Below are 18366 nucleotides of genomic sequence, written 5' to 3'. Positions count from 1 at the left end.
AATGGGAGAAATAGGCCATTTGTTGTTTTTTAAGACATTAAGCTTGGGTATTAATGGGCATTTATTTTTATTATAGTTTTTATAATATTCCCTTTTAGATGCACATTATATATATAAAATATGTCTCGTCAAAATTTTATTGGAAAAAAGAATCCTAGTGAAAGAAAAAAAGTACATGTTTCATACCATTTATACTCCTAAAAGAATACAATATGTTTGCTCCCTCATGGAAGCATCACTTAAGATCTTTGAGTTGCCGCATTCTAATGTTGTGCACCAAATTTTCAAATGTTGTTGTTAGTAAAAATTTTATAAAAAGTTTGTCAGTTTATCTTTCGAACAAATTTTTTGTATGATAATGCCACAATTTTCTTCAAGATCATAAGTGTAGAAAAAACTTTGGTGAAATATGTTTTGTTCTATCTCCTTTAATATATTCTTCTTTGATTTTGGATATACAAGTTGTATTGTTTTCGTATAAGATTGTTGGAGGATTTTTACTAGAAGACACGTCACACATTCCACAAATGTGCCGAGTCATCTATCTTAACCATACACGCTCTCGACTAGCCTCATAAATTGCAAGAATTTCAACCTGATTTGGGGAAGTAGTCGTTATGGTCTATAGTAGTTCCTCCACACGTGAATAGATAATATGTTTGAGATCTAACTTTGTGTGGATCAAATAAATATCTATAATCTGCATAACCAACTAAATCAAAATTCAATTTATTTGAACAAACTCATATCGATCATTCTCTGGAGATACGGAGTATATGCTTAATTTTATTCCAATATCTTTTTGTTGGAAAAGAACATTATCTAGCTAATAAACTTAATGAAAATGGAATTTCTGATCTTGTATTATTAGCAAGATACATAAGTACACCAATTACACTAAGATATGGTACTTCAAGACCAAGAAGTTCTTAATTATCATATCGCGGCCGAAATATATCTTTCTTCACATCCAGTGAATGAATTTTCATTAGAATATTTAATGAATGTGCTTTATCTATATAGAATCTTTTTAAGATTATTCCTGCATAGGTTGATTGATGAACAAATATCCCACATGCTAAATACTTAATTGCAAACCAAGATAAAAAATTTTTTTTCGAGATCTTTCATCTCAAATTCTTTTTTATATTGTCTTTGTAAGCTTTTCTAGAGTTCCAATTATATTTAAATCATCAACCTATATAGTTATAATAGTAAATCCTGACTGTGATTTCTTTATAAAAACATATGGACATATTGAATTGTGTTGATATCCTTCTTTTAACAAATATCCACTCATGCGATTGTACCACATTTGTCCTGATTGTTTCAATTCATATAATGATCTCTGTAACTTTATTAAATACAATTCTTGATAACTTGATTTATATGTTTCAGGTATCTTAAATCCTTTTGTGATTTTCATATAAATATCATTATCAAGAAATTCACATAAAAATGTCATGAAAACATCCATCCATACTTACAATCAAGCGAATTAAAAATCTTAGTGTAATTGTATCCACCATGGAGAGTATGTCTCCTTATAATCAATATCAGGTCTTTGTAAAAAATAAAAAAAATAAAAAATAAAAAACTTGTGTAATTAGTCTTGATATATCTTACGAGCTCATAATTTTAATTTATTTTTCTTACAAATATCCATTTGTATTCCACAAGTTTGACATCTTATGGTGTTCAGACTATTGGTCAAAAAACATGATGTTGTGAAAGTGAGTTTAATTCTATCTCAATTGCTTCTTTCCATTGAAGCCAATTTTTTCTATATCGATATTCTTCAACAGATTTTAGGTCAAGATCCTCATTTTCATATATAATATTAAGAACAACATTATAAGTAAGGGATATCAATTTTTTATGGAACATTTGCAACTGATATAAGTGATTTAATTACTTTTTTAGCATCTATAAAATACATCTAGTAATTGATTGCTATATCTTGCAAATGAATGCAAATCAATTATTTTTTGAACTTCAAGCTTACGTTGGATCTAAATGAGACAATAATGATGTATTTCATATAATTTCTTTTTCCAACTTCTTAACTTCTCCCATAATATTGGAAAATTTGTCTCACTAAAATGGCAATAAGCAAATCGTGCAAATCGTGCAATAAATATATCATCCATCAAGGGTTGAAGATATTTAATCATTGATGGAGAATCATATCCAACATATCACCGCTACAAAACTAAACTTTATTGTCGATTTAAAACTAACACTACAGAGGTACAATGTCGAGTGAAACCCGACATTGGAGATCATGTTATAAAAAGTTTTCAATGTCAGTTGTCTTTAATGTCAATTTAAAACCAACATTATAGAAGACCAAAATTTTAATACCAATTATCTTCAATGTCAATTTTCAACCGACATTAAACTTCATTTTTAATGTTAGTTTTTCACCTACTTTTTATCCATAATAGTCCGTTATTAATTGTCTATCATGGTTTCATCATTAAAAAAATAAAAATACATATACACTTTTTTTTTTGCTTACGCTTGTGTAAGTTAATAATATTTTTCTTTAATCTGTACATGCACAGAATAAAATCTTAATTGCTATTATATATACAACTTAACTATAAACAAAAATTAACTAATTTACAACAAAGAAAGTGACAAATTGTTTAATTAGCCTATCAATAAGTTATATTGACTAATATATGCATAAAGCTCTAAAGTCTAAATATCTAGAGAGTTAGTTATTAAAAAGTAAACATCACTGCAAGTAATAAGCTAACAATTACCCGCTAAAACTACTCAAAACAGAATGTTCTTACATCAACATTTTTCAGCAACAAAAATTACATAAAATTAAGTTCATTTCCACAAGGAAGTTGAAGAAATACCTTGAAATGGATGCAAGCCAAGTTTCCTTTCTTACTCCAATCTTCATCAAGATCTCACTCATGCTTGTTATCCATAAGACATGAATGAATTGATCTTCAAAAAAGAAGAAAAAAATAAAGTCACAACCATCATTTCAATATGACTTTTGTTTTTAAAGTTTGTCTTTCTGCTAGACCTACCAGAACCCAATCTAGAACTGAAATTAGTAATAATAATAATAATAATAACACAACCTATAAGAGTTTCCAGGAAGACATAAATGTTGTATCACTTGAGCTATACTCAAGGTATGCTCTATCTTAAGCTACACTCTAGTTTGCTTACGTAGAGGCAATCTAACAATACATAATTCGTTATCCTGAAAGTTGAAATCAAATTGGATGTAGTTGAATCAAGTTAACCCAACAACTCTATTATTAATTTTGAAACATTACTCAGAACAATTGTTAATAATAGACACTGGCCCCAAATGAAGTAGCCCAACTCACCATCATGCTTGTCATGTCTTCTCTATCATTGTATGTAAGCACAGCCATGTATATCCATTTCAATATGTTGAAAACGGCAGGACCCTCAGAACGACGAACTGTAAACCGTTAAGGTACGGCGGTCAAGCGAAGAGCAAAACTTGTAAAACAGAAACTTATTATAGACTGAGTCGCGGAGCTCGCTCTCTTTAAGACGTTTCGTGGCTTTGCCCAAGTTTGCAAGCATGTCTGAAAATTTCCACGTCGTCCCCAGGATAAAACAACCAAATGAAAACCAATCGAAAATGCACCATTACCGATCAGAACGTATACCCCTTCTAAACTCACTGCTCGGAAAGCTAAGATGGAGGAGGAGAGAAAAATGAATTGGGGAATTAAGAAAATGAATTATGTATCCCACGAATGGCTGAAGGCCTTGCCTTTTATAGGCATTCAACATCGAAACGGACCATTTTAAAATTAATCAACGGACCATTTTAAAAATTAATCAACGGACTGTTTTAAATATAATCAACGGACTATTTTAAAAATAATCAATGGACCGTTTTAAAAATAATCAACGGACCGTTTTAAATATAAATTTGCACCCAATACAATATTCCTTGCCCATCACATTTATAAACCTCTAATACTTGATTCGGGGACCTTATTTAAGTTCGAAAGGATTTTAGAGCATTCTCACTTACTAAATCTTACCCAAAAAGATTTGAACACTAGCGGAAAAAAAGTGAGAAATCAACTCAAATTTCTAAATCAAGATTGAAAAAACATTCAAGAGATCATTTTTACCTTAAAAACAATCTCAACTCTTAATTTGCACTCTAAATCAGGTTCCAACTACAAAATGATAAATTTCAAGAATCATAAACTAATTTATAGAACTTACTAAAGGCTTGAAGGGGTCTAATGGAGACTTTATCCCCTAAATCTTACCTTTAAGACTTTGTGTCTTTGCTAGAGTCCGAACCTACAATCAAAAGTTTTCAAGAGTCATGGAATAAACTAAATTACTTTAACTAAGTGTGAAAAAGCTGAAACAAAACGTTTCTAACTAAAACTCAACAAAGTAGATTTGAAACTTTTCTAAAAGTGTTCAAATTCATCCGAAACTAATCCGAATCGACAATTAAGAACTTTCGAGTCTTATGGATCTAACTGTTTGCAGAAGAATTGTAGTTGATGGATGGATTTTTAGTCTGTATTAAGTACGAATGAGATTGCAGAATTTTCATTAGAAATCAAATGTGTAGTGAGCATTGAATAATTTTATTATTCAATTCCTATATCACATGAAGTTACTTGAAAACCCACAATGCTGCAAATTGCAATAGAAATGATACTTACCGTTGTTTGTGTTTTCTTAAAATAACAAATGAATAAATAAAAGAGGGAGTATCAATAGTGAAGTGAAATTGTTGGGGGCAGTCTTCTAATGCTTTTATGGGATTTACCCTACTGGTATTGTTCTGTACATGAGATTTCTCATAAACAAATCGGCAAGCTTATAGTTGCTACTAGAACATCAGAGGTTGCAATTTGGAGAGTTCAAAATGGGGTTGAAGGGTTAAGGATGGTTGATGGTAATGAGGCAATAAGAATGGAACCTAAATTACAGTGGGTAAGAGTCTTATCTATTGCCACATATTATAACTATAAGATATGACCACATATTACGATTATAAGATATGACAAATAGATGTCAAGACTGTCTTTTTAAATGGTAATCTTGACGAAACCATCTACATGACCCAACTAGAGGGATTCATTGAACAAGGTCAAGAGCAAAAAGTTTGTAAGCTTAATAGATTCATTTATGGATTGAAACAAGCATCTCGATCTTAGAATAAAAGGATTGATACTGTAGTCATGATTTTGATCAAAATGTTGATGAGCCTTGTGTTCACAAGAAGATCATCAATAGTTCCGTAACTTTTCTTGTGTTGAATGTGGAAGATATCCTACTCATTGGGAAAAATGTAGGTTACCTGACTACCATAAAAGAATGGCTAGTTGCTCAATTCTAAATGAGATTTGGGTGAAGCACAATTTGCTCTAAGGATCCAAATTATAAGGGATCGAAAGAACAAACACTAGCCTTGTCTCAAGCATTCTATATTGACAAAGTGATTGTCAGATATTTCGATGCAAAATTCCAAGAAGAGTTTGTTACCTTTCAGCCATTGAATTATCTTGTCTAAGGAACAGTGTCCTAAGACACCTCAAGAGGTTGAGGAGATAAGATAGATTTCCTATGCATCTGTAGTGGGTAGCCTGATGTATGTCATATTATGTATTAGACCTAATATATGCCATGTAGTGGGAGTAGTCAGTAGATATCAATCCAATCTAGGATTTGATCACTGGACAACAGTAAGTTATTCTCAAGTATCTTAGGAGAACGAGAACTATATGCTCGTGTATGGGGCTAAGGATTTGATCCTTACAAGATACACTGACTCTGATTTTCAAAGTGATAAAGATTCAAGGAAATCCACATCAGGATCAGTGTTCACTCTAAATTGAGGAGCTATAGCATTGCGCAACACTAAGCAAGGTTGTATTGTGGATTCTACTATGGAGGTTGAGTATGTAGCTGCCTGCGAAGCTGCTAAAGAAGTCGTTTGGCTTAGAAAATTTCTCACTATTTTGGAAGTTGATCCAAATGATGGAATGAACACATGAGTAGTGGAAGAAATAATGGATCTAAAGGACTCTAATTAGGTTAATTTCAAAGTAAGCATGTAATTAAATTAAGAACAAATGGTAGAAGAGATACAACCTTAGTAGTCTCAAATCTTCTCTAAATCCACGCTAATCTCCTCACGAACGATTCGTAAACCACCACGAGAGTCTTCCCGACTATTCTCCGGCCTTAGAACAGGATGGTGGGATCCATTGAGTTATTAATTTGGAGAGGAAAAGGTTAAGGATTTGATAAAAAAAAAATAGGTTAAGATTATCAAATAATCTCATGAAAAACCACTTGGCTAAAAAAGAGATCAAAGAACTCTTCTTTTTATAGGCCATATCATGCAAAACATGCAACTTTGAGTTTGATGAGAATTTGACACTAAAAATCCACCAACTCAAAGTGGGATTAGTGAGGCAAATGTCTTCACTTGAAAACAACACCTAGCAATGCAAATGTTGGAATTTCTCACTCAAAATTGTTGGATCTTTCCACTAACTTGGTCAAAGGTCAAAGTTTGACTCTCAAAGTCCAAAGTCAACAATTTTGACAGTCAAAAGTCAACATTTTGACTTTTGTTGCTTTTTGTAACCTAGTCAACAATTTGACTTTTGATGCAATTTTGACCTATTGGATCACTCTACTAAAGTTCAGTAGTTGTACTCCCCTCACTGTAGATATATTTTTGTCATCTCGATATAACCATAATCAGTAAGTCAACCCTTCACAGGTTGTTCGTAATAATGACTAGGTCAAAAAACTATTTCATCCCCAAGATTATATTGTGCTCCTTAAGTCCCACTGATCCTTTAATGAACAATTGGTTTGTGATCCAATCACTAAATCGGGTCCCTCTCGGGCCAATGAGAAGGTGGAGCCCCTTTTCAAGACCCAGAGTCGACACTTAAGAGAACAACCCTCTCTATTATCCCTAATGGCAGGTATGAGTGAATTTCGTCTTATACCCTATGTCCCCAGCTATCTACCCACTCTTACCCCTAAAATGGGAGGCTTATTGAGTCGCCGCTATTGAGCCAACCCTCACCCATGCAAATCTAAGGATAATCTTGAATAAATAGGAGTTCATAATTAGCTCAAGATTAAAGTCAAATTACCTAGGTCATCATTTTGAAATAGTTAGTCTTAAACAGTAAACAATATTATAAAGTAAGAGTGACTTATTTCTTGGTCTGGTCTTATACAAACTCTTTGTATATAGGATGCCTCCACTTGCATGTCTCCACATGAACGATTCAGGATCACATTGTTTGTACTAAATACAAAGTGGGCCACATCTGATAATGTCCCCAAGATAAGGTACCTAACCTTATCCGTATACAATAGACCATTTTGACTATCTACTCGAACTTGATCAACTTTTATGTCACTACATAAAGTCCAAGTATTCGTGTATTAGTTTATTGGATTTAGGTTCTTTCTAAAACGAAATAAGAAATTTGATACATTCAATAACAACTTTGTTAAATAAGCCTCAATAACATCTTTATTGATAACAGAATAAGTTTATTATTTATAAACCACGAGTTTTAGAACATAAAATCCAACAAACTCCCACTTTGACTAAAACTCTAATGGTAACACGTGTATTCACATAATGTTGAGTTGTTTGAGTTTTAGATAGAAATTCAATACACTAGGGCATCACATACACATGGTTTGTCTTCACTAGGCATCATATATCCATGGGTTTTTCTCCCACTTGTCCTATATTATACAACTCATAGTCCTAGACTCACTAGGTGACCCTCAAACACTTTAGTCGTGAGGATCTTTGTAAATTAATTAGCATATAATAGATTTCTAACTTCAAATATATATATAATGCATCTTATATCCTCAACTCCTTGAGGTGATTCTCGATGCCATCATAAAAAATTGATGACATGAGTTTTTAGTAAACCCATGTTATGGTCTGGCTGTCACACAACCCTCCTACTACATCGACACACTCTCAACTCTTGAGAAAGATACATCTGACTAGTTCTAACAACTCTTGCTATATGACCAGCTAAACCAACAACACTTATTGATTTTTTTGTTACTTCTATGGAAACTTTGACTCAATACTAGCTTATCACAAGATTGTTGATCTCTTATGTGATCTTCTTCAAGAAAAGTAGTATTTGTAGATACAAATACTTTATTTTCTTTTGGGTTGAAGAAGTATTCATCTTTTGGGTAGCCTACAGATAGGCATACTGTTGAACAACATTCCAATTCCTTAGGGTTTTACATCAACACACGTGTCGGTCGACCCCAAATTCTGAATAACATAAACAACCTTTACATGTCATAAACAACTTTTATGACCTCTCCATAACCCATATGGAATTTCAGAAATCCTTTATTGGAAACTATGTTCAAAAAATATATAGGAGTCTCTATTGCGTATCCCCAAAACAAATTAGGCAACTGAGCATAGCTCATTTATCAACCGAACCATGTCTAACAGAGTTCTGTTTCTTCTCCCCGATACATTGTTCTGCTGAGGCACTAGGTGCAGAGAATTGTGACTAGATCCCATGTTCTATCAAATAGTCCTGCAATCTAAGGTCTATGTACTTTCCACCTCGATCTGATCGAAGTGTTTTAAATGTTTTACCTAACAAGTATTCAACTTAAGTCTTATACACCTTGAATGTTTCAAGTACTTAAGACTTATGATGAATTTAGGTAAACATAATCGTACCTTGAATAATCATCTGATGAAATATTCATACCCTCCTTATGCTTTGACATTCATCGAACCACAGAGGTCTGAATGCACAAGCTCTAAGGGTTCTTTGCCTCTAAGACTTTTTCTCGTAAAAGATCTTTTAATTATTTAACCCTTAAGACAAGACTCACATAGAGGTAAGAAGTTGCCTTCTAACTTGTTTAGATGACCACTTTTAACCAATCTCCCAATCTCATTGAGATTAATGTGACCAAGGCTTAAGTGCAAGAGATATTTACTTGAACAAACTTTTTGCCTTTTGTTTTGCATTTCAACCGCAATATTTAAAATGGCCTTCGCTTTGGTTGGTTTTAACATATAAGTTATTTTCTAGTAGAATAAAAAAAATACTTTTTTTGCTAATGAACACTTCATCTATGTCAAAAGATACTTTGTACAACTGTTCTAACAAGAGATAGATATAAGATTTCTTTTTATTTCAGAACAAAAAGTACATTATCTAATATAATGAATCTATCTCTGGATAACAACTTCAGAAACTCTCATTGATTTTGTTGAGATAACCTCTCCAGTTCAAAACCCTGAGAGTTATAGTCCCACTGATCCTCTAATAAACAATATGTTTGTGATCGAATCACTAAATCGGGTCCCTCTCAGGCCAATGAGAGGGTGGGGCCCCTTTTCAAAACCCGGATTCAACACTTAAGGGAACAACCTCTCTACTATCCATAATGGCAGGTAAGAGTGAATTCTGTTTTTCACCTTATGTCCCCAACTATCTACTCGATTTTACCCTTGAAATGGGAGGCTTATTGAGCTGGTGCGGTTGAATCAACCCTTACCCATGCAAATCTAAGGAAATCTATGGCTATAATAGAAATGCAGAAAAAAAAATAAAAAAGAAACAAAAATAGGAAAAAAAAACAGAAGAAGAAATGCAAAAAAAAAAAAAAAAAGAATTGTAAAAAAAGAAAAAAGGGAGAAGAAGAAACTAAAAAAGAAAAAAAAAGAAAGAAAAAGAATTGTAAAACGAAGAAAATAAAAGAAGAATGCATTTAAGGTTAGAGTGATAATTTCACATAGTGGTGACATAAGCAGAAGACCAAAATTCATTTGTTTAAAAAAAAATACTCATTTTTCACTTGTATCTTTTATTTTGTGCCATCTATACCATTTGTTTAAAAAAGAATTAAAATATTTAAAAAAAGAAAATTTGAAACCTGACTAATTATGATTGAACAAATTGAATACTCTCTTCAAAAGAATCAGTAGGATGTATCTATAGGTAATGCTCGAGATTTCCTCAATTTTTTTTTTCTCCCGGGCTATTATATTCATTTGAGCGAGTCAAATTTTCATGCCGGTTTTAGCTCAAGCCCAAGCTCAAAGTGAGTCAGGCCCAAAAGGCTGTCCAACCATTCCAATATAACCTACCGATTCAGCGGGTTTTGCCTTTAGGGTTTCATCAAATAGTGCGGCAGGAAGCTCAGCATCAACAGCGGCCATGGTTCTCAAGTTCGTCAAACCCTTCATCTCTATTCTCATGTCTTGTTAGATCTGATTGCCATTTTGATTGCATATACTCTGTTTTCGTTGTACATGTCAACATGTTTTTCTGATTCCGTTTTTGCATTTGTCCGTGCATCGTTAACTCTCCAGAAGTTTAAGGTTTTACGTATTTTTGGGCGACGAATAGATTTTGCTTTGAAAACCTTTAATTTGAGGAACTCAAAATCTTTAACGAAGTTCACTGTGGGTTATTTTCTTAATTGGGAAGCATAAGCCACGTATGCTATTTTCAAGAATTCTGCATTTCATTGTATTGACATGGTAAAATGGCCAATATCAGGATCGGCATCTGTTGTGGTTTAGTAATCTGATTGGAAGGATGTATTTATGATGGATAATTGGTCACAGGGTTCGTAGTTTGATTAGAGGGGAAGATTTAGATGGACAGTTGTTTGCTACTAGAAACCAATGCTATAATTTATTGTTTGAGCAAGCGGGTTCTTTGGATAACTGTATCTTGGTTACTTGCTCAAACGAAATGTGAAAGCTTCGATATTCATGATTTCTATCTTGTTCATGGCCATGTATGTGGGAAAAGAAGTACATGAGACAATATGGTGAACCTAGTGCCCTTTTTTACAATTCTGCTCCTAATAATTTAATGGGCTTTTCAGGACTGAACTTTGTCGATTTAGTGGTGGCAAGATATACCCAGGGAAAGGCATCAGATTTGTCCGGGCTGATTCTCAGGTGATTTTGATTACCATATTTTAGACATGTTTCGACATAAATTGATGAATTTCATTTTTAACTAATTATTAAAAAATTTGTTAACTTCGTTTTTCTCTAGTTAATATTTACTAATTGATGAATTTCTAGGAAATTATTAAGCTTTTACCCTCTAGAATGGGGGGTTGGAGACTTTGTTATTACATTCATTTGAATTATTCTTATTGTTTTCCCCTGTTTGTTTGACTTTTTTCTCTGTCTATCTGTTAGGTGTTTCTCTTTGCTAACTCAAAATGTAAGAGGTACTTCCACAACCGGCTGAAGCCTTCAAAGCTTACCTGGACAGCCATGTACAGGAAGCAGCATAAGAAGGTAATATTAAGATTTTCTACAGACTTTGGTTCTTTTGTTTATTTTTTTTGTTCATTTTTCTTGATGTCAAGACTATTGAGTGAATAGTCTTTTATACCATATATAAATCTCATCACATAAATGATCCCCATCCTAAAAATGTTACAGGGGGGACTTGCTGATACAAGTCACATTACTGATATTTATGTGTTACAAATAATAGAATAACTCGATCCAAACCTAGAGTTTACAATGTGAGTTTAGTGGTAATTTAACCGTAATACTGAGTGAGGCATCATGTGTATACAAATTTGCCTTAATCATTACTATTTTTATGTAGGATTATAATGGCTGACATGTTTAAGTTTAATGACCAAAATGATATCCTAGTCCTCCATTTGCAAGAAGTGTTAAAAGTTTACAAAACACCCATTAATCCTGGTCATAAGCCATTTTTTCTGAATGTTGTTTTGTGGGTTTGGTGGGGCAATTAATCTTTATTTTATCTTATTTTGATATTTGTAGGATATTGCTCAAGAGGCTGTGAAGAAGAGAAGACGTACCACCAGGAAGCCGTACTCTAGGTCCATTGTTGGTGCAACATTGGAAGTCATCCAGAAGAAGAGAGCCGAAAAGCCAGAAGTGCGTGATGCTGCCAGAGAAGCTGCTCTGCGGTGTGTACTCGTGAAAGAATGATTGAACAAGAATAGAACTGTTATACATGAAATGAAACATATGAATTTGTACTGAAATAACTTTTGATTGTGTCAGTGAAATTAAGGAAAGGATTAAGAAAACCAAGGACGAGAAGAAGGCCAAGAAGGCAGAAGTTTTGGCCAAGTCACAGAAGGCTCCAGGCAAGGGTAATGTTGCCAAGGGACCTGCATCCAAGGGTCCAAAGCTCGGTGGTGGCGGTGGGAAGCGTTGATCTCCTATTTTGGTTTGTTTTGTTATTTAAATTGGCCAGTTTAGTAGATAGGACATCTGTTAATTTTGAGTACTTAACGTGTTATGAGAAGTGATCTGTATTAATTGGTAAACTTATTGTGCACTTAGTTGATCTTGGAGAAAGCTTTACAATTGAGCAATGCAGTTATTTTTTGTTTTTTGAGTTCTTCCATTCGAATGTTCTAATTTTTCGCTCGATGAAATGTGTACTGTGAAAGGCTCTCATTATGCATTTTACATTATTTAACCACTGGGGGAGCTGTTGTGTACACTTCATGTAATTTGAAGTTACTTCTATTAGATGAAAACCTTTCTAACCAATTTAATTTAGTCATTGTTTGATAACTATTTGGTTATTGGTTTTGAAGAATTGGGTCTCATTTTCATTTTTTTTTCTTTTGTTCTTCATTTATTTCTTCTTGAATTGAAGACTTCTCATATTTTGAATCGTTTTGCAATCTATTTTATTTATTATTCTTTCGAACTCTGTTTTCCCACATAACATGAAACATTAATGTCTAATGGAAATTAGCAACGATGAGATGATGCTGACAATGTTGTTTGATTTGTTATGTTCTGTTCACAAGAACTCCATGAACCAAAATTCTTAAGAACCCCACGAACCAGAATATGAATAGATATATTTTCCCACTCTTTTTGAACTATAGGTAATATAAACTTAATTTGATAATGCTACCATGTTCTTAGAAGTCATCCTTATTCTATTAAACATATTTCTTTCCCAAACAGTCAACTTTAGAAATTGTTTTGAAATTCTAGGTATATTTGTAAGTATATATGTAGCTAAGATTTAAAAATATATATTTTCTTACCTCAAAAGAAAAATAAATAAATCTAAATTAAAAAAATTAAATAGACAAACTACTGAAACACGTGGATATAAGTTTAAATTTCATGTTTAGTCCAGCTTTCATGGTACTGATATATGGACCGTATCTATAATCTGTGGCAAAATTGCAAAATTGAGATCTTAATTAGGTCGACACTTTTTTAGCACTTTCATCGTACCCTAGACGATATATCATAGATCAAGTTAAAAGTACAAGAAATCTTTTAATCCTTGATAAAAGGTAACATCTTCTATTTACTATTAGATGGTCCATGATGGTTGTCATATGCCTATTAATTATAATCGTAATATCTTTTTGTTCCAACATTTTTGGTGCTATATCCATTGAAACATACGGCAAAAGTTCAATATGTTCAATGGTAAGTTGAATACTCATGAATGTCCCTATATGGGATGATATCATCATCAATATTGCTTCTTGCTGCTCTAAAGCCGAACTTTGTTATGATTATGATGCTTCTTCTATACTTTTCGAGTAAGGACCCCAAGTATCTTTTTTTCAAAAAATAAAAATAAAATAAAAATAAAATAAAATCTGATAGAGTCTCAAAATTCTTAGTTTTGTGCCTAATAAATCTCTAATATAACAAATATTTTTAAAAATTAACCGATCTATTTGACATAAAAATTGAATTTGATATCTAATAAGACATTAATTATTTAAAGACTTTTGATGATAGGTCTAGCACAAAACTTTTAATTTCATGAATTTTGAAAAAAAAAATAAAAAAAAAGGTAACTAAAGAACCTATTAGACACAAATTTATGAGTTTTAGATTTGTTAGACAAAAGTGAAAGTTTAGAAATGTATTTATTAGATACATTTCAGGGCTACACATAAATTGAAGGTAGTTAAGAACTTTATTAGACTTTTTTAAAAAAAAAGTTTAGGGACTTAATTATTGGCATAAACGACCTACTAACCTCCATTACCGAGGACTGCTAACCCCACTACCTATCATATATTTCTCGAAAAAGATAAAAAAATTGGCACAAACTCAAAAGTTTAGGTCAATCTAAGATATAGTTATAACTTAATTTCTACTATTAAAATACTAAAATTCAATACTAGCATACATATGTGTTTGTAACTAAGAGGTCTACAGTTTAGATTTTCTTGTTTCTATTGTACTAAAAAAAGACTAAAAACAAAATTGTTATCGCCATCAATACAAGCTCATCCAAACAACCATGGGAAAATGAGAGAAATAGAAAACCTAATCAAAGAACACACATATATGGATCTTCATCAAATTAATTAGTGGAACACAAAAGATAAATTCAATTTTATTAAACTGGGATCTTCTTAGATCAGCACAGAAAGTTCAGATCATATAACCTCAACTCTTTCTCAATAATTTCCCCCCCCATAAATTTCTCAAATTTCTCCTCTTTTTATATATAAAATAAGAAACCAGATTTGAGGTGGTATGATCTGAACTGTCCAAACAGATCCCAAGACTCCAGAAAAGAGACTAATGATATTAGAAACTGTCAAATTTCAAAGAGTATTCTCTAAAACCCTAATTTAAACTCTCACTTCACAATCTTAACTTTTTCTTGAAAAAAAGGAGGAAAAAAAAAAAAAAAAAAGAAGCTAAGTTGGGAGACATTAAAACTTGATAAAAAGAGAAGGGCAAAAGTGCCAAAGCAAACAAAGTCTACTGGGGATGATAAGAGGATGGGAGAGAGCCCCAGAAAGTTGGAGACATGGGGTTGTAATCCTCTGTGTTGAACACATAGTTGCACTGCTCCGGTGGCGTCGGGTAGTGGTTTGCGGCCGCCACCGCTGCTGCTGCAGCAGCTACTGGTCTCGGCTTGCTCGAGCAGCCAGCTCCAACCGAGGTGCTTTCCACCGTCTCCTCGCCCGACAAGTCGGTATACACCGTCGACACTTGGTTCCTTGCAGTTTGAAGCTCTCTCAGCATGCTTTTGAGCTTCATTACCTGCAACCGTGTTAAATTATTGATATGATTAAATTCTCATCCTCATCCATCTCTTTAATGCAAGTATGTTTAAATTTGTATAAATCTTTAAGCCCACAAGAGCGTAGTGTTAAATATTTTTATATAAATTAAATTTACCGTAACTTATTAGTTTAAACTCTTGAAATTAGATTGATAATTTTACTTCTTTGGATAAAACAATCAAATGGGGTTTGTGATGAGTTCATACATTTTTATTTTCTCTAAATTCCCTCCCTTTTTTAAATCAAGATCTAAATTCCCTTCTTCACCATCAATAATTTTTTTTCTTTTAATTTCAATGTTATATGAAGATTTTTTTTTTATAAAAGATACGATTGTGGACCAGTAGGCATATACGAAGATATGAAACCCTAATTTAATTTAAGGGGTTTGTTTGACATTAGTTCTAAAAAAAATGGGTTTAATCTTTTTTTTTTTTCTTTTCAAAATTGATTTTAGGATAATTAATACATTTTATGTGGATTGTAAAAGTAAAAATCATTATTCTAATATGTCAAGATACTAGCTGAAAGAGATTAGGAGGTTTACCGTAACATTATTCCTGTTTTAATGTTTTTATAACAAAAACTAAATAAAAATATTTCCATACACTCTTAAAACAACCCCCAAAGTTCTCTGTTTCAAAAGCAACAAGATATTCATATATATCAAGAGTTTAAGAGGATGATACTCAATTAAATTTCAAGTTAAAGCTCTTACCTCAAGAGGAAATGATGCCATAACAAGTAGTTCTAATCTATCAAATAACCCTAATTTTGATGATAAACTGTTTGAAATGAATAATCTTAGAAAAAAGGTGGAAGGATAAAAAAATATGCCATTCAAATATCTAAGCAACTATAATTTAAGGGGAAAAGATAATTCAATAATAATAAAATTTGAAAATTGAAATGAATAATAAATTGCAAACTCTTCTTGTGTATTAGTTTCATAATCACTACTCCATTATCATATATATATGTGTCTATATATATATATATATAGATTGTGTTGTTATTCATTTTAAAGTAAAAAAAAAAAAAAAAAAACCCAAAGCTCATATTGAATAAAAATGTTGAAAAATAACTTAAATTTTCTTAATGAACCCTAATCTATTAATTAAAACTTTAATATTAAAAGATTTGATAATTAAAAAGTACATTTACTAGAAATTAACTTTCATAATGTCAATCATTCCCAAACATATTTTTGTTATAAAAAGCACAGAAGCTATTTTTCCAAACATTTCCAAAGAGCTCATAATTTTCTTAAATAAACCCTCGTCTACTTAATGAAAGCTTTGGGTTCACAAATTAATATTTAAAAATAAATAATAAAAGTACTTATCCAAATTATTTTTTCTTTAAAAGCAATTAATTTATCTAATGTGAGCACTGAAAACTACTTTCCAATACATTTCTATAAGATCCCATAATTTTCTTCAAGAAAAAAACCTAGCTTACTAATGAAAGCTTTAATTTGAGATCTTGAAGAAAGATTATTAATTTGGAACAAAAAAAATCAATAACTTTCTTTACAAAAAAACTTAACCTCAAAATATCAACATTAAATAATCATCTCAAACACTCAATTCACAAATCAATAATTTTTCCCCAACAAACCCTAAACCACTAAATAAAAACCTTAATTGAGATCTTAACAAGATTTGAAAAAAAAAAAAAAGAGAGAGAGAGAGAGAATGATTTTTTTTTCCCCACAACTTAACCCTCAAAACACCAACCCTAACATAAAAATCTCAGACATTTCATAGATCAAGAAAAAATTAAACAAAAGAAAGTTTTTTTTCTTACCTCTTCTTGAAGTTTGTGTTTCTCTCTAGAAATGGCATCAAACTCCTGCTTGAGAGTATCATAGAGATGCTCAAGCTGCTTCGCCTTCCACCTTGCACGACGGTTTTGAAACCAAACGGCGATCTGACGAGGCTGCAGACCGAGTTCCTTTGACAGCTTCTGCTTCCGGTCGGGATCAAGCTTGATCTCCTCCTGGAAGCTCCGTTCAAGTGACTCGAGCTGCTCGCTGCTCAGCCGTTTCTTCTTCTCCAAATTCCCATAGCTGTTCATATCCATCCCTGGAACCAGCCCTTGCAGCACTGTCTCCGACGCCCCCGCCATCGTCGAATGCTTCACATCTACGCCTACACCTGAAATTTTCATAGCGAGAGACGAAATTTTACCTTCAAACTTTCTATATATATAAATATACATACAAATTTTCTACTTTAAAATTTTAAAATTTTATTTTTTAAAAAATCTTAGACGATCTAAGTGGTAATTGTCCCCATTCTTCCTTCTTCACTCGATTCTGCATGGATCTACAAGAGATTCAAGTTCCAAAACATAAGACAGTTAAAAACCAAACAACCTTTGTCTCGGATCTTCAAAGTTCTGAGTTTTTAATGACACTTTCTCGTTGAAAACAACATAAAAACATAAGAAACTAGACAGAAAATATTTTTGTCAAAAAAAAAAAAAAATACTCCATTAAGAAAATCGCCATGAAAAGCCCTAAATTACTAGAAAGATTCGATTTTTCCGATCTAGGTATCACTATTTTTCAATTTTGTAAACAAAAAAGAAAAAAGTTTCAAGAACCCTAAAATGATGTGGAAATATTACCCTGAAATTGTTCAAGATTATAGTTATAGAGAAACCCAAAAGAAGATTCTGGTGCTCGAGAAACAAAGGGTCTGAAACTTCCGGTAGCCCATTCCATATTTCCCGGTGGCCGGCGGTGACTTTTTCCGATCAGAAGGGAAAAAAAAAAAAAGAGATATTGAGAGAGAAATGTGAAGTAATAAGGAATTGTGGAAAGATGAAAGTGAAGAAAATGGGAAATGAAAAAACTACAAATAAAGAGAGAGAGAGAGGGAGAGAGAGAATTAGGGCAGTTGAAAACTAGGGCTACAACTAAGAGGGTGAGAGTCAGCAGAGTTGAAAAGTGTTTCTATGCCTTACTTCTACTGTTTATCATTTTTTTTAAAAAAATTATTTATTTTGTAAAGAGAGAGATAAGAAAAAAGGGAAAAATAAAGAGTGTATTTATATAGAGAGTATATGTAGAGACATAAATGTTAGTACTTAGTGATGAAGCTGGCACAAAATTTTTATACGCAAACATGTTTATCTCTTCACCAACTTGGAGACACATAAAGGAAGAGAGAGAGAAAAAAAAGGGAAAAATTATTTAATATCAATGTTACCGTGTGGAAAGATTACTCAACG

The 18366-nt window shown here is 32.3% G+C and overlaps 2 protein-coding genes across 2 annotated transcripts; one reads left to right on the top strand and one right to left on the bottom strand.

Annotated features, from left to right (window-relative positions):
- The first annotated feature begins 10106 nt into the window (after window positions 1-10106).
- On the top strand, window positions 10107-12458 carry LOC120089882 (large ribosomal subunit protein eL24-like). Its single transcript, XM_039047307.2, has 5 exons — window positions 10107-10264; window positions 10933-11008; window positions 11258-11359; window positions 11864-12012; window positions 12110-12458. The coding sequence occupies exons 1-5, from the start codon at window positions 10254-10256 to the stop codon at window positions 12264-12266; spliced, it is 495 nt and encodes a 164-aa protein (XP_038903235.2). The 5' UTR covers window positions 10107-10253; the 3' UTR covers window positions 12267-12458.
- Window positions 12459-14419: 1961 nt separating this feature from the next.
- On the bottom strand, window positions 14420-18051 carry LOC120091464 (putative homeobox-leucine zipper protein ATHB-51). The gene is made up of 3 exons (XM_039049497.2): window positions 17761-18051; window positions 16936-17285; window positions 14420-15103 (listed from the first exon to the last, which is right to left on the bottom strand). The coding sequence occupies exons 1-3, from the start codon at window positions 17855-17857 to the stop codon at window positions 14819-14821; spliced, it is 732 nt and encodes a 243-aa protein (XP_038905425.1). The 5' UTR covers window positions 17858-18051; the 3' UTR covers window positions 14420-14818.
- Window positions 18052-18366: the final 315 nt, after the last annotated feature.

This window comes from Benincasa hispida, chromosome 11, assembly GCF_027475165.1.
Source record: "Benincasa hispida cultivar pf3 chromosome 11, pf3_genome.v1.1, whole genome shotgun sequence".
NCBI lineage: Eukaryota > Viridiplantae > Streptophyta > Magnoliopsida > Cucurbitales > Cucurbitaceae > Benincasa > Benincasa hispida.
The sequence above is the reverse complement of the archived record's forward strand: the minus strand, read 5'-3'. Positions and strand labels throughout refer to the sequence as shown.